The 25,985-nt window shown below is 33.2% G+C and overlaps 2 protein-coding genes and 2 long non-coding RNA genes across 23 annotated transcripts; 2 read left to right on the plus strand and 2 right to left on the minus strand.

The window, feature by feature from the left end:
• Window positions 1-522: 522 nt before the first annotated feature.
• On the minus strand, window positions 523-1,908 carry LOC117331848. The gene is made up of 2 exons (XR_004533675.1): window positions 1,604-1,908; window positions 523-653 (listed from the first exon to the last, which is right to left on the minus strand). It is a non-coding gene; the product is annotated as an uncharacterized LOC117331848 (long non-coding RNA).
• Window positions 1,909-8,920: 7,012 nt separating this feature from the next.
• Window positions 8,921-11,972, plus strand: LOC117331841 (transmembrane protein 115-like). Its single transcript, XM_033890785.1, has 3 exons — window positions 8,921-9,687; window positions 10,312-10,482; window positions 10,943-11,972. Exons 1-3 carry the CDS (start codon window positions 8,969-8,971, stop codon window positions 11,157-11,159), a joined length of 1,107 nt encoding a protein of 368 aa, XP_033746676.1. The 5' UTR covers window positions 8,921-8,968; the 3' UTR covers window positions 11,160-11,972.
• A 2,688-nt stretch (window positions 11,973-14,660) lies between these two features.
• Window positions 14,661-15,586, minus strand: LOC117331846. Of its 2 annotated transcripts, none has more exons than XR_004533672.1 (2): window positions 15,470-15,586; window positions 14,661-15,130 (listed from the first exon to the last, which is right to left on the minus strand). It is a non-coding gene; the product is annotated as an uncharacterized LOC117331846 (long non-coding RNA). The 2 variants fall into 2 exon arrangements; XR_004533673.1 differs by having other exon boundaries at window positions 14,661-15,089; window positions 15,470-15,554.
• On the plus strand, window positions 15,129-18,858 carry LOC117331843. Of its 19 annotated transcripts, none has more exons than XM_033890794.1 (5): window positions 15,129-16,012; window positions 16,057-16,100; window positions 16,164-16,295; window positions 16,340-16,714; window positions 16,760-18,858. In XM_033890794.1, exons 1-5 carry the CDS (start codon window positions 15,853-15,855, stop codon window positions 16,961-16,963), a joined length of 915 nt encoding a protein of 304 aa, XP_033746685.1. In that variant the 5' UTR covers window positions 15,129-15,852; the 3' UTR covers window positions 16,964-18,858. The 19 variants fall into 19 exon arrangements, 9 of the variants coding, with proteins under 9 accessions (XP_033746685.1, XP_033746686.1, XP_033746679.1 ...); XM_033890795.1 differs by having other exon boundaries at window positions 16,340-16,603; window positions 16,649-18,858; XR_004533663.1 differs by having other exon boundaries at window positions 15,129-16,100; window positions 16,340-17,858; window positions 17,968-18,858.
• Window positions 18,859-25,985: the final 7,127 nt, after the last annotated feature.

Here is a 25,985-nt window from a genome sequence, read left to right on the forward strand (position 1 = left end):
ACAAAGAAACAACAGCAGCACCATTCCTTTACTGACATACCTGCTATATATATCTGTATAGCAAAGTGCTATAACTGACATACCTGCTATATATATCTATATAACAAAGTTCTATAACTGACATACCTGCTATATATATCTGTATAACAAAGTGTTATAACTAACATACCTGCTATATATATATCTGTATAACAAAGTGTTATAACTGACATACCTGCTATATATATCTGTATAACAAAAGTGTTATAACTGACATACCTGCTATATACATATATCTATATAACAAAGTGTTATACCTGACATATACCTGCTATATATATCTGTATAGCAATGTGCTATAACTGACATACTTGCTTTATCCAATGACGCCTCGGTTTTTCTTTGATCTTTTGTTGGCGATATATTGCATACTATGTGATATCTGAAATATCACATGGCATTTCTGATTGGTCCATGCCTCAGTCTTGAGGCGGGGCCAATTTCAAATGTAGGCGTGACAAATGATCGAACAAAGACAGGAAATGCATTTCAAACAAAATTTAATGAAATACGAGTGCCGTTTAGAAATTTTCCGTCTTCTTTCTTCACCTTGTATGCACGTACAGCCCTGCTGCGATGTACCGTTCTGTCCATAATGAGTTGTTCATCAAAACCTGACCAAACAGAATATAAAACCCTGTTCATATTTTATTAAGTAGAATATATTATAACAGATCAGTGAAAAAACCGCATACATTACAGGATACATATTATAACATTTCAGTCATTAAAAAAAAAATGGTTATACAGATTACTTCAAATGTAACAATATACTTTCGTTGCACAAACATCATATTATCACAACGATTTTTCTGGTTGTTGTGATGTTTTTGTCGAAAAAATATATAATCCAAGATGGTCAGGTACGGTCCAAAATGTAGTATTTATTAAAGGAATGAGTCGGCAGGCGATTTCCGGAATGTCCGTAAATCCACCCGTGCAGTCCGAACTCTAGGTTCTAATTCATTTTACAAAACCTTACACATAGTATTTAAGCTAGAGTTAATACAAATGATTGACAGGTGGCATTTTAGTACTCAGATGGTCACATTTCAGACAGGTGAGATAATAAGCTTAATTGACCTTTGTCCGAGGCTAGGTGTCATACCTGGCCAGACCAGTTAATTAACTCAATTAACATCAAAAGGTAAATGTACATACATATTGCGCGGTTTAATCCGATAACAATGAGAAAAGGGGAATTATACATATCACTTTCAAAAGACAGACAGCTGGTTGAGATGTAATTAAATAATTTGTAAGTGTAACATTTTTACAAAGAGAAATTAGACATCGAAGAAATCCAAAATTATGGAAAATGTAAAATGTCTAATAATGTTTATATTACAACAAATTTCATAAAATTCACTATGAAACTATCATAAACAAAATAGTGATGAAAATGATAACAGGACGCGTGGCTAAAAATACCGATTAACCGATTCATCGATGTATTTATATAATTTCACAGATTATGAAAGGATTTTGTGACATTGTGAACGTCGAAATTTACGAAAAATATTTCATTTCACAATTTGTTCAAACGATATGATTTTAGACTTACCTGCTTGGTAAAGGGAAGTAGCACAGGTCCTCTTTCCGGAGCGGTTACCGTTTGTGTAATTTCCCTCGAATCCTGCAGCCTTTCACATGTTTTTCACATTACCATTCAGTTTATTTACACCAATTGGTTGAGTTAATTCCTTGGTATCAAATATTCAAATGTCAGTAGCTACCGTGTCACTATCTTCAAGTTCATACTCATACTTGTCTACGGCCTGTGATAATGTTATATTGTCGAGGTCAGTGAACACATCGACATCAGTGATCAGTACCTGATCCGCCATGGTTGACAGTCTCACTAGAAATTAATGGGCTACTGTGACAGAAAACAAAACGTGTCAGAAATTGGCGGGAAACATATCACAGTGACAGGTTCTGATCAATTTTATAGCTCCACCCCTAGGCACGTGGGTGACAAAACCTCGGCTGTCATTGGATAAAACAGATACAAAATGGGTACTCGTGACGTATCGCATATATCACACTCGTGCTACGCACTCGTGTGATATATCCGATACATCACTCGTACCCATCATGTATCTATTACATATATATCTATATAACAAAGTGTTATAACTGACATACCTGCTATATATATCTGTATAACAAAGTGTTATAACTGACATACCTGCTATATATATCTGTATAACAAAGTGTTATGACTGACATACCTGCTATATATATCTGTATAACAAAGTGTTATAACTGACATACCTGCTATATATATCTGTATAACAAAGTGTTATAACTGACATACCTGATATATATATCTGTATAACAAAGTGTTATGACTGACATACCTGCTATATATATCTGTATAACAAAGTGTTATGACTGACATACCTGCTATATATATCTGTATAACAAAGTGTTATAACTGACATACCTGCTATATATATCTGTATAACAAAGTGTTATAACTGACATACCTGCTATATATATCTGTATAACAAAGTTCTATAACTGACATACCTGCTATATATATCTGTATAACAAAGTGTTATGACTGACATACCTGCTATATATATCTATATAACAAAGTGTTATGACTGACATACCTGCTGTATATATCTGTTTAACAAGGTGTTATAACTGACATACCTGCTATATATATCTGTATAACAAAGTGTTATGACTGACATACCTGCTATATATATATCTGTTTAACAAAGTGCTATAACTGACATACCTGCTATATATATATCTATATAACAAAGTGCTATAACTGACATACCTGCTATATATATATCTATATAACAAAGTGTTATAACTGACATACCTGCTATATATATATCTATATAACAAAGTGCTATAACTGACATACCTGCTATATATATATCTGTATAACAAAGTGTTATAACTGACATACCTACTATATATATATATGTATAACAAAGTGCTATAACTGACATACCTGCTATATATATCTGTATAACAAAGTGATATAACTGACATACCTGCTATATATATATGTATAACAAAGTGTTATAACTGACATACCTGCTATATATATCTGTATAACAAAGTGTTATAACTGACATACCTGCTATATATATCTGTATAACAAAGTGTTATGACTGACATACCTGCTATATGTATCTATATAACAAAGTGTTATAACTGACATACCTGCTATATATATATCTGTACATGTATAACAAAGTTATATAACTGACATACCTGCTATATATATCTATATAACAAAGTGTTATAACTGACATACCTGCTATATATATCTGTATAACAAAGTTCTATAACTGACATACCTGCTATATATATATATATATATATATATCTGTATAACAAAGTGTTATAACTGACATACCTGCTATATATATCTGTATAACAAAGTGTTATAACTGACATACCTGCTATATATATCTGTATAACAAAGTGTTATGACTAACATACCTGATATATATATCTGTATAACAAAGTGTTATGACTGACATACCTGCTATATATATCTATATAACAAAGTGTTATAACTGACATACCTGCTATATATATCTGTATAACAAAGTGTTATAACTGACATACCTGCTATATATATCTGTTTAACAAGGTGTTATAACTGACATACCTGCTATATATATCTGTATAACAAAGTGTTATGACTGACATACCTGCTATATATATATCTGTTTAACAAAGTGCTATAACTGACATACCTGCTATATATATATCTATATAACAAAGTGTTATAACTGACATACCTGCTATATATATATATCTGTTTAACAAAGTGCTATAACTGACATACCTGCTATATATATATCTGTATAACAAAGTGTTATAACTGACATACCTACTATATATATATATGTATAACAAAGTGCTATAACTGACATACCTGCTATATATATCTGTATAACAAAGTGATATAACTGACATACCTGCTATATATATATGTATAACAAAGTGTTATAACTGACATACCTGCTATATATATCTGTATAACAAAGTGTTATAACTGACATACCTGCTATATATATCTGTACATGTATAACAAAGTGTTATAACTGACATACCTGCTATATATATCTATATAACAAAGTGTTATAACTGACATACCTGCTATATATATCTGTATAACAAAGTGTTATAACTGACATACCTGCTATATATATATATGTATAACAACATGCTATAACTGACATACCTGCTATATATATCTGTATAACAAAGTGTTATAACTGACATACCTGCTATATATATATATCTGTATTACAAAGTGTTATAACTGACATACCTGCTATATATATCTGTATAACAAAGTGTTATAACTGACATACCTGCTATATATATATCTGTATAACAACATGCTATAACTGACATACCTGCTATATATATCTGTATAACAAAGTGTTATAACTGACATACCTGCTATATATATATATCTGTATTACAAAGTGTTATAACTGACATACCTGCTATATATATCTATATAACAAAGTGTTATAACTGACATACCTGCTATATATATCTGTATAACAAAGTGATATGACTGACATACCTGCTATATATATCTGTATAACAAAGTGTTATAACTGACATACCTGCTATATATATATCTGTATAACAAAGTGATATGACTGACATACCTGCTATATATATCTGTATAGCAAAGTGTTATGACTGACATACCTGCTATATTTATCTGTATAACAAAGTGTTATAACTGACATACCTGCTATATATATATCTATATAACAAAGTGTTATAACTGACATACCTGCTATATATATCTGTATAACAAAGTGTTATAACTGACATACCTGCTATATATATCTGTACATGTATAACAAAGTGTTATAACTGACATACCTGCTATATATATCTATATAACAAAGTGTTATAACTGACATACCTGCTATATATATTTGTATAACAAAATGTTATAACTGACATACCTGCTATATATATATCTATATAACAAAGTGTTATAACTGACATACCTGCTATATATATCTGTACATGTATAACAAAGTGTTATAACTGACATACCTGCTATATATATATCTATATAACAAAGTGTTATAACTGACATACCTGCTATATATATATCTGTTTAACAAAGTGCTATAACTGACATACCTGCTATATATATATCTATATAACAAAGTGTTATAACTGACATACCTGCTATATATATATATCTGTTTAACAAAGTGCTATAACTGACATACCTGCTATATATATATCTGTATAACAAAGTGTTATAACTGACATACCTACTATATATATATATGTATAACAAAGTGCTATAACTGACATACCTGCTATATATATCTGTATAACAAAGTGATATAACTGACATACCTGCTATATATATATGTATAACAAAGTGTTATAACTGACATACCTGCTATATATATCTGTATAACAAAGTGTTATAACTGACATACCTGCTATATATATCTGTACATGTATAACAAAGTGTTATAACTGACATACCTGCTATATATATCTATATAACAAAGTGTTATAACTGACATACCTGCTATATATATCTGTATAACAAAGTGTTATAACTGACATACCTGCTATATATATATATGTATAACAACATGCTATAACTGACATACCTGCTATATATATCTGTATAACAAAGTGTTATAACTGACATACCTGCTATATATATATATCTGTATTACAAAGTGTTATAACTGACATACCTGCTATATATATCTGTATAACAAAGTGTTATAACTGACATACCTGCTATATATATATCTGTATAACAACATGCTATAACTGACATACCTGCTATATATATCTGTATAACAAAGTGTTATAACTGACATACCTGCTATATATATATATCTGTATTACAAAGTGTTATAACTGACATACCTGCTATATATATCTATATAACAAAGTGTTATAACTGACATACCTGCTATATATATCTGTATAACAAAGTGATATGACTGACATACCTGCTATATATATCTGTATAACAAAGTGTTATAACTGACATACCTGCTATATATATCTGTATAACAAAGTGATATGACTGACATACCTGCTATATATATCTGTATAGCAAAGTGTTATGACTGACATACCTGCTATATTTATCTGTATAACAAAGTGTTATAACTGACATACCTGCTATATATATCTATATAACAAAGTGTTATAACTGACATACCTGCTATATATATCTGTATAACAAAGTGTTATAACTGACATACCTGCTATATATATCTGTACATGTATAACAAAGTGTTATAACTGACATACCTGCTATATATATCTATATAACAAAGTGTTATAACTGACATACCTGCTATATATATTTGTATAACAAAATGTTATAACTGACATACCTGCTATATATATATCTATATAACAAAGTGTTATAACTGACATACCTGCTATATATATCTGTACATGTATAACAAAGTGTTATAACTGACATACCTGCTATATATATATCTATATAACAAAGTGTTATAACTGACATACCTGCTATATATATATCTGTATAACAAAGTGTTATAATACTGACATACCTGCTATATATATATCTGTATAACAAAGTGTTAGAACTGACATACCTGCTATATATATCTGTATAACAAAGTGTTATAACCGACATACCTGCTATATATATATATCTGTATAACAAAGTGTTATAACTGACATACCTGCTATATATATCTGTATAACAAAGTGTTATGACTGACATACCTGCTATATATATCTGTATAACAAAGTTCTATAACTGACATACCTGCTATATATATATATCTGTATAACAAAGTGTTATGACTGACATACCTGCTATATATATCTGTATAACAAAGTGTTATGACTGACATACCTGCTATATATATCTGTATAACAAAGTGTTATAACTGACATACCTGCTATATATATATCTGTATAACAAAGTGTTATGACTGACATACCTGCTATATATATCTGTATAACTAAGTGTTATAACTGACATACCTGATATATATATCTGTATAACAAAGTGTTATGACTGACATACCTGCTATATATATCTGTATAACAAAGTGTTATGACTGACATACCTGCTATATATATCTGTATAACTAAGTGTTATAACTGACATACCTGATATATATATCTGTATAACAAAGTGTTATGACTGACATACCTGCTATATATATCTGTATAACAAAGTGTTATAACTGACATACCTGCTATATATATATCTGTATAACAAAGTGTTATGACTGACATACCTGCTATATATATCTGTATAACAAAGTGTTATCAATGATATACCTGCTATATATATCTGTATAACAAAGTGTTATCACTGACATACCTGCTATATATATCTGTATAACAAAGTGTTATAACTGACATACCTGCTATATATATCTATATAACAAAGTGCTATAACTGACATACCTGCTATATATATCTGTATAACAAAGTGTTATAACCGACATACCTGATATATATATCTGTATAACAAAGTGTTATAACTGACATACCTGCTATATATATATATCTGTTTAACAAAGTGTTATAACTGACATACTTGCTATATATATATCTGTATAACAAAGTGTTATAACTGACATACCTGCTACATGTATATATATTTGTATAATAAATTTAAAATGTTAGACATTAAATTCTCTTTTTAACTCATGCAATAGGATAAACAGAACACAAACACATGAATGTTTTTCACGGCGACAGAGGTACCGCAGGATTTAATCAAATCAAATTACATGTCAAACATAAAAAAAAAATACAAATAATACAACCGTTCCATAAAGCTACCAAAGGCAATTAAACCCCAACAAATTTTAAATATACTCTATTTTTTGAAGTTATACATTCAAACGACCGACAGCAAATTAACCCTATAATTACCAAAAATAGAAATTAACGTGCGCACCACGCTACCTGTGTCACCTGATTGACGAGCACAGGTACTTAGGAAAAAATAATTTCATCCTAATTCCGTAAAATGGACGAAATCATGTTTTCGTGTGTCATATCCGAGACCGATATAACTGTCAATAAATTAGAGACCTATATATAACTATATGTTACAAGTCTCTCAATCAATTAATCAATCAAAAGAAAATTCCCACTAGCCTGAGCAAGTAAGGTAATTTTATTCTCTATTTACACATATCGAAAAGATCATACGTTCAACTACACATAGACAGCTGCAAATCATCAGGTCACTGTGGTGTAGACTAACCGTTACAGCCTTTCAGATGTTTTTACATTTAGACTACGGGTTGAATTGACGAGTAGTGCACTAGATACTACTAATGAATATTCCATAAATATAACTCAAGTTTGGGTTTACATGGACAGCTGTTTTAATTATTTATCTATCTGTTTATTTATTTATACCTGTCTATAATCAGTCAGTACCATTTGTAGTCTTATTTGATAAAGATACTTAAAAATTAAGTAAAAAGGTATCATCTTTTCTGGATGAAAGATAAATAAAATCTAAGTAAAGTTCGTGATTTTTTCCCGGCTCTTGTAACAATGACCAATATAATGTAACTATCATATTCAATGCTACTTTTTAATTGAGGAATATCTCAAGTCGAGGTACGTTTATGAAACCGGGACTTGGTCATGACAGAGACGTGTGTCTGGTCATGATGATAAGTACAGTGTAACCACGGATCGAGTTATACAGCTAACACAAAACCGTAACAAAATAGCCTTTAACCTATTTAATAAGAGAACACTCATCTTTGTGCATCTCATTAAACGTCCTCACAAAGTTTTTTTTTCTGCCAACGGAAGCCTAATATCGACAAAACTCAAAATACGAGCGGGTATGATCAGCAGGTGGCCACGTGGATTTGTTGATGTGTGTGCTGTCAGGGTGTGACGTCATATGACTTCCGTCAAGATGGCGACGTCCATGATGCAGACAAACCTGTCGCTTTTGCGACAGCATCTTTCGGTTGCTGTGGGGAATAGTAGTAGTGTAGTTAAAGCTGTAGCAGTTGCAGTAACATGTGGATACTTTTTGACTTTTGCTCAGTCTGTTATACCATACGTAGCGGTGACACCGGGCTATGTTATTCCACCAAACTTCTGGTTTTGGACATTCGTGACACACGCCTTTATTGAAGTACACTTCTGGGATGTTCTCGTAGATATTGCCGTGGTTATTCTGTGTGGCAAGCTGTTAGAACCGTTATGGGGTGCTTTAGACATGCTTTTGTTTTTCTTGATCGTAAACACAGGAGTAGCGGTTGTCACTGCATTTTCATATTTAATATTTTATCTTGTTTCCAAAAATGAAGAGTTTTTGTTTGAAACTTACATCCATGGACTTGCAGGATACATTGCAGGGTTTGCAGTGGCCGTGAAACAAATCATGCCAGATCATGTGCTCGTTACTTCACCATTTGGAAAGCTCCGAAACACGCACATCCCTTTGCTGTTACTGTTTGTGGTGGTGACATTGCGCCTGGCCGGGCTACTTGATGGTCCATACCCATTCATGTTTGGGTTTGGCATCCTCATCAGCTGGATCTACCTGAGATTTTATCAGAAACATACAAATGGAAATAGGGGAGATATGGCTGATAACTTTGGTTTTCCTAGGTAAAGTAATTACAAGTAGACAATTGCAAGTATATAGTAAAGTAGTCTGACATTCCATCAATAGCATGTAGTAATCCTTTTAAAAAATACAAGGATTACTAAAATTTAAATATGGTATACATGTATGCTTACAATATAACATAACTATATATCCTTTCAGTGTTTTCTCTGCCTATATATATAAATTGGTGTATAAAATAACCCCATTGCCAATGCATGTTAGTATCATTTTGCCCTAAAATGAACTTCAAATTTCCCAGTTTTGAGAATATTTGTTTAAAACTCCTGAAAACCAGAAAGCAATACCTGCGAATATTACACACACTACTCAATAGAGAGTCAAGCGACAAAATATGGTGTGTGTTATCATAATGCTACATATATATTAACCTGAGAAAGGCATATAAATGAATGATACAATGTACAGTCAAACTTCCTTATCTTGAGCTCTTATAACTCAAAGACCCTGCTAAGCTTGAAGTAAAATCTCTATAAAATGTACTCTGTTAACTAAAATACTCGCTCAGTTATTTAAAAGAGGCCTAATTGACATCAAGATATTGAGGTTCTGTTTAAGTTAAATACATGTACAATGTATATAGATAAGCTTCTCTTCTATTTCAGTTTCTTCCCAAGTCAGCTTCAGCCATTTGTTGCAATGTTTTCAAACACTGTTTTCCTGGCCCTGGTGAAGATAAAGATTTGTAAGAAGCCACAGAGGAAGTATGATGTCAGTTCACCCTCCACTATCACCATCACCCTGCCTGGCACTGACCAGGATGCTGAACGTAGACGGTATGTAACAAGAAAAGTTAAGAAAAGAAAATCAAAAGAATGGTGACATAAAAACCATCATTCTAAAAATCAATAAAACAAAGATGATATATATGAATAAAATATAGATTTATATGAAGACACTTGAAAAATATTATCAGTACATGGAGACTAAGACCAGGTGTTTAGGAAGGGTAAGTGTCTCCTATTTCATTGAGGACATCCACCATGTGAACCTGCAGTGTTCAACCTACAGAGTTAGAAATTGACACTTGTCCTCTAGAGTAGATCTAGTCTTAAGAATTTCAGCAATAGTTTATCTCCCCTTATTAGATCACCACACACACCAACAAACAGACTGGGAAATACATGGCATTGTTTATGAATTTATAGCTCTTTAATATCATGAGAAATTGTTCTTTTTTTTCTTGACAATATTTATAAATATTTCTGACTTATGATTAATCCAACTTTGTTACAGACAAGTGGCATTAAAGGCACTGAACGAGAGACTGAACAAGACGGAGCAGCCTTCCAACTGGCCATCTTTGGTAGATGAAGAAGGCAAGGCCTCCCCTGAAAACAGCAGCTCCCCAGCAAAGGAAAGCCTTGTGAAGCCCACTGCCAGACAGGCAGAAACACCAGAGCAACAAGATCAGATACAGGGAGCACAGACCTCCACCAATACTGACAGCTGAGGGACACAACACAATGTCTGCTTATGTTAGAGAATGTCATTGCTTTCTTTTGGTAGGAGACTGAGCCTATTGTATCTTTAATTTGTGTAAATCAAGTGAAACCTTATATTTCTGTGAACTTATAACTTTCTCCTCTTGAAATTTGTATATGAAGAGTAATTCTTTATAAGTCCAGCAAGATTGGACAGTTGTAGGAAGAAGATGAGTTTAGATCAAAAAGGTTTAGCTTTTGCAATGTAAATTCGCCACTTCTCGAAATGAAATACAATATACATATGTAGATATATGCAGATACAGTTCTCTGTAGGTTCCATTGTTATTCCATATGATAAATGAGTGTTACCAGCATAGTGAAAGTGTACATGGGACTTAAAAAGCCACACGTGGGATTGGTTTTTGACTGTTTATATAGGCCTAAGAAAGTTGATTTATTGACGTGTTATGTTGACTTTATGTTGAATTTAATTTTGTCATGATTTATTTTGTCAGAATATTTCTATGAAATTTTCAAATTTCCTATATTTATTAAAGACAAACAGACTGTTAAAAGCCTATATACTATACAATAGTAAAGAGTTCAATCACTCAAGGCAGTTTCAACTTATTGTTATTGGTATATACACTGTCATGAAGAGATTTTTAATCTAAGAACTCATATATGTACTTTGGTAGAGAACCAGGAAACCACTGTGTGTATGTTTAGAGTACAAACACCAGACTGACACCAACAGAGTCACTTGTACCATAATGATGGAAATGTTGTGATTGGGTGTTACATTAAAGGCATGAATTAGCATATTCTCTAGAATACCTTGCTGAGGTTATTGTTTTATTTTATAATTGTAATCCACAAGAACTTGTTTTATATTGATATGTTGTTAATAACAGAGTTTTATTTGATTTTTTCCCTAAATGTCGGTTATCTCCCTTTAGCAGGGCAATACATATTCTTCTTTGTTTCTTTGCTTCAATTCATGGAATTCTAGCTTGAATGTGCACCAGTCATACTTTCAATATTTTCAATGCTTTTTTCGGCATAGCCGTATAATTTTCTTTTGTTCCCGGATATGACGTGACAGGTTGCGTTACTGGTCAAGATGAAGTATGTGATTGGTCAATGTAGCGGTAAATGCAAAATGCAGACATGCAGTTAAAGACGAAACAAAGTTAAGATTGAATGCAAGCTGAATAAGTGGATGTATCTATTCGAATGACACATTAATAAAATCATATTCCTGATTCAAATGCAGTCTTATTATCACCAAAAATGATTCAAACTGATATAATTTTGTTATCTGTGCTGAAACTGCGCATTTATTAATTAGCTCGTTAATTTATTTCACCAGCAGTTTTGCATTAAAACCACCATCATTAAAACTATTCCGTTTATCTTTTTTAAAGATATTTCTTGTTATTCATATGAACATACAGTAAGATAATTAAATTAATGTGAAATTAAAGTATCAAATTACCATTTTTGTTGCCATGTTACCATACATTAATTAGTGCTGTATGCTATATATTGCCTGAGATGTATATAGTTTTCCTGCAGAAAGAAGTACAGCCCTGGGCTAATCATTATAATAGTGGTTTTCTAGTGCAAATCCAATCTTGATTCATTTTATTTTATCTTTTGAATGGGAAAAGTCTTGAACTTCTTTCAAAAGGAAGTTGTCAGTTTTTATTCAGGCAAGTCCAGTGTTTATTGTTTCAATGATATATTCATAAAATTCTGTTATTTGTTATATAGTGTCAATATGACATAGATACAGTCCATGTAAACCAAAGTTCATCCAATGAAATAGCATGGATACAAAAACATGCTGATGAGGATGTACAGAAGAGCGTAAAACGTGTGGTGTTGGTTTGGGTACAAGATACCAGGTACATGTATTGATTCCATACTGTGATAGAAAAATCGGCTGTAAGTCATCCGAGAAAAACTTGACTGATGTCTTTGTCAAGAATGATGTTATTATAGCATTCTTTGTACTGTTTTATACATATTTTCATTTGTACTCACAATGTCTGCTTATAGCAGAATGTTTCTGTATTAACGTCCATTTGATACTTTGAATTGGATACTGAATATCCTGGGGCCAAGATTGTTGCCTTGACTTAAAAAATACAATGATATTGTACAAAAGAAATCACTTGAAAAAGAATAAATTAGAAAATGTCTAAAATAAATAGTGACAGAGAGAGTGTATGTGTTTATGAATAGAAGGGCCAAAAGGTTTTAATAGCCAGAATTTATATTATTGCTGTGTAATTTTCATATGAAATTGTTTTTGTGGAGAGGTTTTCCATATCTGTAATCCTGAACAATATTTGTATGATTGCGTAAGTACAGTTATAAAATATATACATGTATTGTAACTTCTGTCAAAAGATACCAGACCAGACTGCTGTCAAAGTCTACAGTCTGGTGCTGCCATCAGAGGAATTACCTTGAACAGGATGAATAATAAAATTGTGAAATAAATTGTCAGTAACAGATGCTTCCTTGGCTATGACACAGGCATTAGTGACAAAAAAAAAAATACATTTACCTGTTATACCTGTCAAACCATAGGAAACACAAATTGTGACCAATGCCTATGAGCCATAGGGACTTGGCAGAAGTTCATGGTCTCTATATGTGAAGTGTAATATACATTGTACACACAAATGTACATGTATATATGTTTGGGAATATGTACAACACTTACAGCTTATAAATGTAAAGCATTGAAATAGATTGACAAATTAAAGGGGGATAACTGTGTATATCATGTTTATTTTTGTTAATAGCTGCTTTCTTGATGACTTTGATGTTTTATAGAGACAAGGAGGTTTGGTGTACATATAATAATATTACCAAGTAGTTAGTGTAATGATTTCTATAGAATATGTATATATTGATAATTTATTTTTCTTATGATATGAAAAGGGGTATGCTTTATATTATCTTGGTGAAAAATACTAAAGATTCTATTCCCTGTGTGTGTGTTTGTCTACTAGATAAGTAGTACTGTTGTATCTCTGAATTTCTTTATTTCAGATTTGACATTTAAATTTGGAAAAAGAGTTGTATTTAGAATCTTTACTAACATTTCTAGATAATAATAATAATATATGTACTTACTTAATCTGAATCCGAAGAGTGCTGTTTTTTACAGGGTTCATAATATTTTACATATTTGATTAGAGCAAAATAAAATGTTTGAAGTATTGAATGCCAAGAACAGGTTATGGATGAGCATTGTTATAGTATCATAGCTCTAGGCATCAGAGTGATATCAACAAGATTACAAGACATTAAATTTGAAACTATATGAAGGATAATTTCTATTATAGAATAAATAAGATTGCTTTTGAGGTAAAGTGATTTTGTATTCTCATAACAGCATTTTATGTTGTCATTTGTAAAGCACTGTTTTGTATGGAATCAGCTGTTGATAAGGATTCTATTTAGACAAATGCTTACTAGTTATGTGAATCACTAGTTGGTATACTGTGTACTTGTTATGTGAATCACTAGTTGGTATATTATGTACTTGTTATGTGAATCACTAGTTGGTATACTGTGTACTTGTTATGTGAATCACTAGTTGGTATACTATGTACTTGTTATGTGAATCACTAGTTGGTATACTGTGTACTTATATGAATCACTAGTTGGTATACTGTGTACTTGTTATGTGAATCACTAGTTGGTATACTGTGTACTTGTTATGTGAATCACTAGTTGGTATACTGTGTACTTGACGTTGTTATGTGAATCACTAGTTGGTATACTGTGTACTTGTTATGTGAATCACTAGTTGGTATACAGTGTACTTGTTATGTGAATCACTAGTTGGTATATTATGTACTTATGTGAATCACTAGTTGGTATACTGTGTACTTGACGTTGTTATGTGAATCACTAGTTGGTATACTGTGTACCTGTTATGTGAATCACTAGTTGGTATACTATGTACTTGACGCTGTTATGTGAATCACTAGTTGGTATACTATGTACTTGACGTTGTTATGTGAATCACAAGTTGGTATACTGTGTACCTGTTATGTGAATCACAAGTTGGTATACTGTGTACTTGACGTTGTTATGTGAATCACTAGTTGGTATACTGTGTACTTGTTATGTGAATCACTAGTTGGTATACTATGTACTTGACGTTGTTATGTGAATCACTAGTTGGTATACTATGTACTTGACGTTGTTATGTGAATCACTAGTTGGTATACTATGTACCTGTTATGTGAATCACTAGTTGGTATACTATGTACTTGTTATGTGAATCACTAGTTGGTATACTATGTACTTGTTATGTGAATCACTAGTTGGTATACTGTGTACTTGTTATGTGAATCACTAGTTGGTATACTATGTACTTGACGTTGTTATGTGAATCACTAGTTGGTATACTGTGTACTTATTAAAACAGTCAATGTGAAAGGATTGTACAAAGACACAGAAGGGATAACACCTTTAGACATCTAAGTATGAATTTAGTGATACAGTGTACAATGATTAATGAATAAAACTACATGGTACAGCTGGGTTTTTTGTAGGACAAATAAAATCTTGCCCTAACCTGAGGGTATGATGGAGAAGTTTCCATCCTGAGTAGTGATATTGCTTAACCCGAAGGTTAGATAATCAAAACTAACCTAAGGTTTGGAGATTTCTGTCAAATTCTCAGGTATGGTGATGTTTATTGTTCTCCCATTAAGTATGATACATCCTACTGGGAGGTACGATACATCCTACTGGGAGGTACGATACATCATACTGGGAGGTACGATACATCCTACTGGGAGGTACCATACATCCTACTGGGAGGTACGATACATCCTACTGGGAGGTACCATACATCATACTGTCAAGTACGATACATCCTACTGGGAGGTACCATACATCCTACTGGGAGGTACGATACATCCTACTGGGAGGTATACATCCTACTGGGAGGTACGATACATCCTACTTGGAGGTACCATACATCCAACTGAGAGGTACGATACATCGTACTGGGAGGTACGATACATCCTACTTGGAGGTACGATACATCCTACTGGGAGGTACCATACATCCTACTGGGAGGTACGATACATCATACTGGGAGGTACCATACATCATACTGTCAAGTACGATACATCATACTGTCAAGTACGATACATCATACTGGGAGGTACGATACATCCTACTGGGAGGTACGATACATCCTACTGGGAGGTACCATACATCCTACTGGGAGGTACGATACATCCTACTGGGAGGTACCATACATCCTACTGGGAGGTACGATACATCCTACTGGGAGGTACGATACATCCTACTGGGAGGTACGATACATCCTAATGGGAGATACGATACATCCTACTGGGAGATACGATACATCCTACTGGGAGGTACCATACATCCTACTGGGAGGTACGATACATCCTACTGGGAGGTATGGATACATCCTACTGGGAGGTACGATACATCATACTGGGAGGTACGATACATCCTACTGGGAGGTACCATACATCCTACTGGGAGGTACCATACATCCTACTGGGAGGTGTGGATACATCCTACTGGGAGGTACGATACATCCTACTGGGAGGTACCATACATCATACTGTCAAGTACGATACATCCTACTGGGAGGTACGATACATCCTACTGGGAGATACGATACATCCTACTGGGAGGTACGATACATCATACTAGGAAGTACGATACATCCTACTGGGAGGTACGGTACATCCTACTGTCAGGTACGATACATCCTACTGGGAGGTATGATAAGATATGGCAGGACAGATGAACAAATCCCATCATCTGATCAGCTTTGTAATACATGTATTTGGATAAATTCAAGAGAAAATAAAATATTTTTGTTTATTCTGAACTGATGCTGTTATTCATGAAAATTTAAATGTGACATGCAAAATCACACTTTATCTGTTTATTACGGCCCCCAAAAATCATACTTTGTCAGTTTATTTCTGCCCCCAAAACTCATGCTTTATCAGTTTATTTCTGCCCCCAAAAATCATACTTTTTAACTTCATTTAGCTTTCCTCCACTTGTTATTTGTATGTTCTGGTCGGCAGTATCTCCTAACAAAATCAGAACAGTCACATCAGCTTTATTTTCTTTTTATTCCTTTTTTAAATCCATCTACCATATTTTTTATGCTTGTGTATTATTTTGTTATCTTTAATATTCAGAATGGATTTATTTTATTTCTTGTTCAATAAAATTACTATCCTACCAGGAGACAAGCTTATAGCTTCATGTGTACTCTCGCTCTATGTATAAAATATGATTCACAATCGGATTTTCATTTGTCCATTTTGCAATAAATGGAAATTATATTTTAGACATACTCAGAAGTTATTTAATCTGCAACAAGCAATCATCAATCTATAATTACTCTATTACTTTCAGTACTGTAGGTTAGGTAAATTTGTATTCACCATGTAACTGACAGTACTGTGTGTTAGGTAAATCTGTATTCACCCTGTAACTGTCAGTACTGTGTGTTAGGTAAATCTGTATTCACCCTGTAACTGTCAGTACTGTGTGTTAGGTAAATCTGTATTCACCATTAACTGTCAGTACTGTGTGTTAGGTAAATCTGTATTCACCCTGTAACTGCCAGTACTGTGGCCTAGGTAAATCTGTATTCACCATTAACTGTCAGTACTGTGTGTTAGGTAAATCTGTATTCTGTGTGTTAGGTAAATCTGTATTCACCCTGTAACTGCCAGTACTGTGGCCTAGGTAAATCTGTATTCACTATTAACAGTCAGTACTGTGTGTTAGGTAAATCTGTATTCACCTTGTAACTGCCAGTACTGTGGCCTAGGTAAATCTGTATTCACCATTAACTGTCAGTACTGTGTGTTAGGTAAATCTGTATTCACCATTAACTGTCAGTACTGTGTGTTAGATAAATCTGTATTCACCATTAACTGTCAGTACTGTGTGTTAGGTAAATCTGTATTCACCCTGTAACTGCCAGTACTGTGGCCTAGGTAAATCTGTATTCACCATTAACTGTCAGTACTGTGTGTTAGGTAAATCTGTATTCACCATTAACTGTCAGTACTGTGGGTTAGGTAAATGTGTATTCACCATTAACTGTCAGTACTGTGTGTTAGATAAATCTGTATTCACCATTAACTGTCGGTACTGTGTGTTAGGTAAATCTGTATTCACCCTGTAACTGTCAGTACTGTGGGTTAGGTAAATCTGTATTCACCATTAACTATCAGTACTTTGGCCTAGGTAAATCTGCATCTCTGTCACTGCTATAGTGTGTATTGTGTCTTTTTTAACTTTTAGATTGTCCATGGGCCAATGTATAGGCCACATCGGTGCATTGTACTGTACTTACAATGGAATATAAAGTTATATACTTTTCTTTCTTTTTTTGTAAATCATATGTATATCCTTGTTATTATTGCACATTTTAACCGTGTTAATTTCAGATACATATATCTTCATTTATATTGAGAAAGAAATGTTAGATATTTCCACTTTATCAAATGAATTTCTGCTTATGAAATATTTAGAAATTCTCATATATTTACTGTATATATTAATGATGGGTTGAGCATACTTCAATTATAAAGTTTTTGAATGAGTGTCTTGAAAGTTGAATGTGATGACATGTGTTGAGACTTATGTCTGTAAATACAAGCTGGATACTGACTCCTGTGTTGTTCTGTCTCTACCTCCTCACTACCATCATACATATGCCTATACAAATGGTTCATACACACATGAAAAGTCTTAAAATTTCAGTCCTTGTCTTAAAAAAAACAGTGCCATGCCTTGAAAATCATGTAATTCAGCATACCTACATTGAAAAGTCCGTGAATTGATGTCTTTGGCACTTTAATAAAAAAAGAATATTTCTCAAAATGATCACAGATTACAATAAATCTTCAGAATGTCACAACTTTGTTGAAAAGGTTACTTGTAACCAATTTAATGTCTATTACAACTTTGTTAATATGACTGGAAATTCGATTAGTTTAATTAATCACCAAGCGTTAAATGGTATTCCTGAAAGTCTTGGGAATTTAATGACAAAGTTTTGGGACAGTCCTGGAATTGGAAGTCTGTATGGTGGGGCCAAAAAGGGTCAAATTGACTAAAACTTCAAAAATATTCTTCTTTACTTTCATATATAGTGGAATCAAACACTCTTCATAGGTGGAAGGGTTTTAAGGTGCTTTACCAAAATTGTTAATTTCATGACCCTAGGGTCTCACGTTTGCCCCTGGGAAGGGGGTAACCTTTACTATAGTTTATATAAGGAAATCACATTTTTGACTATTATTTGTTGGATTTCTATATGAATTCGTTCTAAGTTGATTAACATTATAAGCATGAGATGACAGTTTGATGATATGCACATATTGGCCCTGACTGCCCCCTTGGACTGATGGGTGGGGCCAAAAAGGTTCAATTAAATTAATTGAAATATTTCGAAAATCAGATGACCGTCAAGGCCAATGGGCCTCATGTTTTACCTTGAATATTACACGAGAAATGTTATTTTGTACGTGGGAAATCGGTAGGTAATTGTTGTCGGTACAATAGTAATGAGTTGGTGGAAAACAACCTTAATTACAGGTTTTTAATTCGTTCATTGAAAGTCGCTTCCTGAAAACAGGATATATATTTTCACGTGAATATCTTAGAGCCTATAACTTAAGATTATCTTCATTCTACCTACAGGACATTGTCAGATGGGATAACTCCTTCCAAAGCAACAGGGTGAACTTTGTACCGACATTCAAACGACTGAATATATACCTATACATATCCCTATACATATCACCATTCCATATGTCTACCCTAATCGTACCGACCTGGAAATTCTATGACAAACTAAGTTGTTTTTAAATGCTTTCCATTGTCAAATATGAGATACTTTAGTAGGGAATCGTGTAAAGAAAAAATAAACGATATACACGATTTATGATCTATTTTGTCACCTTCATTCAAGGTCACAGGAGTCAAAAAGGCTAAAATCTTTAAACGACTTCTTCTCAATAACAAAGAGTCCCAGGGAGTTGATATTGGGTCTGTAGCATGCTCGGGTGAAGTGCTACCAACTTTGTTCAAAGGAATGACCTTGACCTTCATTCAAGGTCACAGGAGTCAAAAAGGCTAAAATCTTTAAACTACTTCTCAATAACCAGGAGTCCCAGGGAGTTGATATTGGGTCTGTAGCATGCTGTGGTGAAGGGCTACCAAGTTTATTCAAATGAATGACCTTGACCTTCATTCAAGGTCACAGGAGTCAAAAAGGCTAAAATCTTTAAACGACTTCTCAACCAAGAGTCCCAGGGAGTTGATATTGGGTATGTGGCATGCTGGGGTGAAGGACTACCAAGTTTGTTCAAATGAATGACCCTGACTCACATTCAAGGTCACGTCGATCAAGTATGCTTAAATCTTTAAATGACTTCTGAATAGCCAAAGTGCCGAGAGACTGATATTGGCCCTGTAGCATGCTTTCAAATAACTGCAGGATCCATATATGAAAAGATCACTGCATTGCAGGTGAGCGATTCGGGCCCATTGGGCCCTTGTCTTACATTCTCATACAAATGTAGATATGAGGTGTATGATAAACAGAATCTTACACTCGTGACTATATGGTCTGGAATTTATATTTAGCTCCTTCAAAAATATGACAATCGCACACAGGGACTTGGTACACATTCCCAAATACATATTAATATTGTGTATATGTATATGTATATGGACAATGGGTTGGAAATGTATGCCAAGTCCCTGTGCACTCGCCTTTAGGCTCGTGGCATGTACATTTTTGAACTTGTTGAATAATTCTGGAAAGCCCAACTTGTCTTAAGTTAGGTGGCCTCTATATCTGACTTTCTCTTTTGCTACATTAGAGGTGATATTAAGAACATGTTTGACTGGATCGACACTGATCCATAAATACATGTAAATGACAACTTTACTTGACATATACTTCTGCCAAGTACATTGTACTTCTTTTCCGTTTTCCGTCCGCTCCTACTGTAGTCATATATCATATAGTAGGCGACCAAAAGACAGGCATCCCTTAACCTTTTCTAATATTTTCCATACGGAATCATTATAGAAATTTCCCAGGCACGTTTCCCTTTAAAATCCAATATTGCTTTACTATGGAATATTGAAGTTAAGGAATATCCTTAAGTTAAGAAACCGAGGCTAGATTGTGATTTTATTCGAAATACGCAAAAGTCCATAATAAACGGAAACTTATCAACTGACATAGTCACATATTACCACAGAGTAGATCAGAGTAGATCTAGGTTTTCATATTGTCTGTGAAATAGGACAATCTTCTTAGTGGGGCATTTGGTCAGGACCATTTAATTTTATGATGTGGAGTTATTAACGCTAATTCCTATCCTCCGCATTCAGTGTGGTGGAAATCACAAATATTCCGAGATGTATTTAAATGATTTAATTCAGTACTGTCGTTGTAGCAGGTATTTAGAGTTTTACCTGTAACGCACGTTCCTAATAACTTACAATGTTGTCTGGATTCTAAAGGATTTGTACCGACTTTGTATTATTATATAAATCAGTGAAAGTGAGAAATCTTTAAGTGTTTTAATCCCTAATCCTGCCCCCACCGAGAGTAATCGGATATATACACAGACTAAGCTCACGAGGGACACCGGTATAGTCAGTTTCTTTCAGAACCTCATCGTTTCCTAAGATGAAAATGCAATTCCTCATTAAAAACATTTCTCTGTATGAGAAAAGTTTTGACTATACTATAATGCATCGCTACAATATAATGTGTAAAATTTGTTTATCTTTTTATCGAAGAATGTGTAGCAAAGTCATATTTGGGCTAATGAACTAAACACTCGTATCATACAGCATTAAAAAATTGGTAATCTTGACATTTCTTGAAATAAAATCCTGGACCAGTTTTTTTCAGGAAAAAAATGATTAAATCAAATGACAAAAAATGAGGAATCTAGAATATTTATCAAAAGATACTGAAACTTTGATGTTTTTGGTTACCACCTTAATGCACTGAAATAATTCTCAAGTCACGGAAACAGTTAAAGGCAAGGGGCAAAAGAAAGAAATAAAGAAAAATTGATTGACGTTCCTGTTCACGAGAAGAAACGCACATTTTATTAGTATTTGGGTACTAAGCATTAGACATTTATATCGAAGTTAATTTGATTTTACCATGAAGTACTGTGTACAAATAACTGGCCACTGATGCGTGACGTCATCTCATTATCACGTTAGGTAATGTAATACACAGGGTTCCGGTAATCATAAAAAAAAACGTGTGACCTTGAGGTATAACACGTGACCACGTGATGTAAAATAACATTACAATACTGCTTTATTCAGAGAGACATACCGACGGTCACATGATGTTCATCATATGCCATACATTTTAAAATTCAAATCGAAGATATTTTATCGCTGATACAGCAGAACATAATATGAAATACACGAATTACGAAAATGAGACAAGAGGCCAAGAGATCAATTCATTTATTTATAACTGACTCAAATATTTATCTTATTTATTTCTTTATACATAGTCAGAGCTTCACTTTAATAGTGCATGTGATAGCAATGGAAAACAGCCAAGGGAATAATTTTGTATATTCATAAACAATTAATAAACTGATTACTTAAAAATGGTTATTTTTAGTTAAATATAAGGATTGAAGTATAAACTGTCATGAAAAAGTATACTAGAGTTGTTTCAGTTAGACATACCGACAACACCAGTATAACGTGAATATTTACATATCATATGATGTAATTTGAATAAAAAATAAAATGTTTCAACTGAACCCTAATAGCATGACTCGTTTTAGGTATGTGTAACACGGATGATTGCCGAAGAGTTTAATTCAAAAAAGCTAAAATTATATCTCAATGTACTTACATCTAAATATAAAATCCTGGAGATTTAGAAAAGTCGGTGACTACTATTACTGTCAAAAAGAATCTGAGCGTAAAAATAATACAATTGTATTAGCCTTCAATATATATATTGGTCAATATATTGAAGTTTGACCGAGACCCGAAGCAGATCAGTTTGAGTAAAGAGTGTGCTACGATTTTCAGACAAAACATTCACAGAGCAATAATACGTTACAAGAGATCGCAGAGGGATCTTGGTGCCCACCATCGAATGATCCATATCAGTCAAATGAAAGACTGTTATTCTTTTCCCTACTTTCACTCTTTCTTCAAAGCATTTAAATAACTTTATATAACATTATGTAGCAGGAGCAACCTTCCATAATCAAAATCCAAGATGGCCATTCTCTTTGCCATCCATTTAGTTCTTTCAATCAGACTTGCAGTCACAACTGGAGACCAAGGGGAACCTCTATATTCAAATTAGAGAAAGACCCATAAGAGCCATTTAGTACTTTAAGAAATTGTTAATGAAGTTTCAATTGTCAAAATCCAAGATGGCTGCATGTTGGCCATGTTGTAGTCAGGTTGGTCCGATACAGGAATATGCATAACTAGGGATCAAGGGGAACCTACATATGAAATTTGAGAACTAGCAGTAACAATCTTCAATAGTCAAAATAAAAAAAGGTCGCCTGTCGGCCATGTTGTTTTCCGATCGGTCCCAAAATACAATATTCACAATTAGGGATCAAGGGGAACCAACATATGAAATTTGAGAAAGATCCCTTCAATGATGTCTGAGAAATAGTGATAACAAGCATTGTCAAAATCCAAGATGCCCGCTTGTCGGCCATGTTGTTTTTCGATTGGTCGAAAAATGCAATATGCAGAATTTGAGCCCAAGGGAAACCTACATTTGAAATTTTAGAAAAAATCCCTTCGAGTTCTTTTTAAGAAATAGCGATAACAAACTTCAGTTGTCAAAATCCAAGATGGCCGCCTGTTAGCCATTATGTTTTTCGATTGGTCCAAAAATGCAATATGCACAACAAGGGATCAAGGGAATCCTACATATAAAATTTGAGAAAAATCACTGCACTAATTTCTGAGAAATAGGAATAACAAGAATTGTTTATGGCCGGACGGACGGGCGACGGACCAAGGACGCAGGACGATTTTAATAGCCCACCATCTGATGAGCTAAAAACTAAAATAGAAAACTTCTGCATTTCTTATGACGTAAATCTTGCAGTCGGTAACCCTTGTGAAAATGCCTTTTCTTGTGATATATAGAGACGTTTACTTTTTCTTAGTCTCCAAAATTTAGATGTCGTTATCAACTTAGAGTTACTTCTATGTGGAACTGAGCATCTGCCCTTAGACACAAATATGATTATATTCAGAAATGTGCACATGTTTATAAAAACCAACAATAGATTAATGAGGTATACAATTATTTCTTCGGTGCTTCCTTTGCTTTTGAATCTTCGGAGAACAATGTTATACAAATATTCAATTGATGAGTTTCACTTTTTTCCTAAATGTTGATCTTTTGTAATTATAAGGGAAATGGCTTTACTAATGTTGTTATAACTTATGTCCAACCCTATTTGCTTTATGGCAATAAATACAAATTGTATGAGTAAATCAAAATATAAATCATGCAGTGCTCTATATTCAGTTCTTTACATAAATATAGGCCTATTGTTTTCCTTTTAATAACTTGACAAGCAGATTGAAAAAAATCAATTAAAGTAAGCTGTAATAAAATAAAACCAAATTTGCTGTGTTCAATTTATTAAAAACAAACAAAAAACAAACAAAAAAACCCCCCAAAAAAACGAAAAACAACTTTAGTTTTATAACCGATCAAAGAAATGGTGTCGGATCTTTTATTACACAATATTTTTTCAAGTAGCAATGTTTTCAAGTAAGTTCTTGTCGTAGACTTGTGGTATGTATAGGGGACTTAATCCTGGTAATACCTGTCGTCGGAGGGGGCCAATTACTCAACCACTAAGCCGACTACGGTATTAGACCAGTCGGCATACAACAAAACTTAACTTCTTAATAATGAAATATAGCTCGACTGACCAGCCTGGCCCACGAGATGTAACTTGTTTAAAATATGGGTCACTTGGGTATAAAACCTGGCTGTAACATGGGTACCTACATTTGGGTAGCTACGAGAGGACTGACCAGTACTGACCAGTACTGACCACTAAACCACGTGTCAGGTAAGTCATTCTATCTCTATCTTTGTTAACGTTTTTCATAATATATAGCTATACGTCTACTAAAACGTAGTGTTAAATAATGTTCTGTTTTAATGTATTTAGTAGGCTTTCCTTACAGGATACAGTCGGAATTGTATTTATAATTTTATATCGTATTATTATATCAAATTATATAAAAGATAAATATACGATTTTAATTTAAACTCGCGTTATCAATATCATGCATTCATTTCATAAAACTATGTGTATGGACAATTTTTTTTATATATATTTATTTATTATTTATTTATTTGTTTGTTTATTTTTTTATTACTTTATTTATTTATTTTGCAATGAATACGAGTGGTGAATCAAAATAATAATATCATTAAAATGATTAAAGTATCGACCACACCGTGTGAGTAGCTTGAATTGTTTAAAGATACTGACTCAGCAGTTCTGCGCTTAGGTTATACCTTAAGTTTCGTTATTTGTTATTTTACATTTTTTATGAAGTTCTACCCAGTTTTTCTCAATTGTTTCGACATGTCCATATATATCAGAAGAGAGTATAGTTTTAGGCAGTGTGTGTAACCACGTATCTTTAGTTTATTACTGTCATGCGTGCCCTGTATTTTGATTTTGCCGATTTCCCGCCGTGCCTGATGCGTATCCGTA

This window comes from Pecten maximus, chromosome 7, assembly GCF_902652985.1.
Source record: "Pecten maximus chromosome 7, xPecMax1.1, whole genome shotgun sequence".
NCBI lineage: Eukaryota > Metazoa > Mollusca > Bivalvia > Pectinida > Pectinidae > Pecten > Pecten maximus.

Bases quoted from the DNA above. Each gene is read 5' to 3' on its own strand.
- LOC117331841 (XM_033890785.1), top strand. From the start codon at position 8,969: ATGACTTCCGTCAAGATGGCGACGTCCATGATGCAGACAAACCTGTCG. The intron at 9,688-10,311 runs GTAAAGTAATTA...CTTCTATTTCAG, and splicing joins GATAACTTTGGTTTTCCTAG to TTTCTTCCCAAGTCAGCTTC. The intron at 10,483-10,942 runs GTATGTAACAAG...ACTTTGTTACAG, and splicing joins CAGGATGCTGAACGTAGACG to ACAAGTGGCATTAAAGGCAC.
- LOC117331843 (XM_033890786.1), top strand. From the start codon at position 15,853: ATGGTGATGTTTATTGTTCTCCCATTAAGTATGATACATCCTACTGGG. The intron at 16,101-16,163 runs GTATACATCCTA...TCCAACTGAGAG, and splicing joins ACGATACATCCTACTGGGAG to GTACGATACATCGTACTGGG. The intron at 16,296-16,339 runs GTACGATACATC...TCATACTGGGAG, and splicing joins ACCATACATCATACTGTCAA to GTACGATACATCCTACTGGG.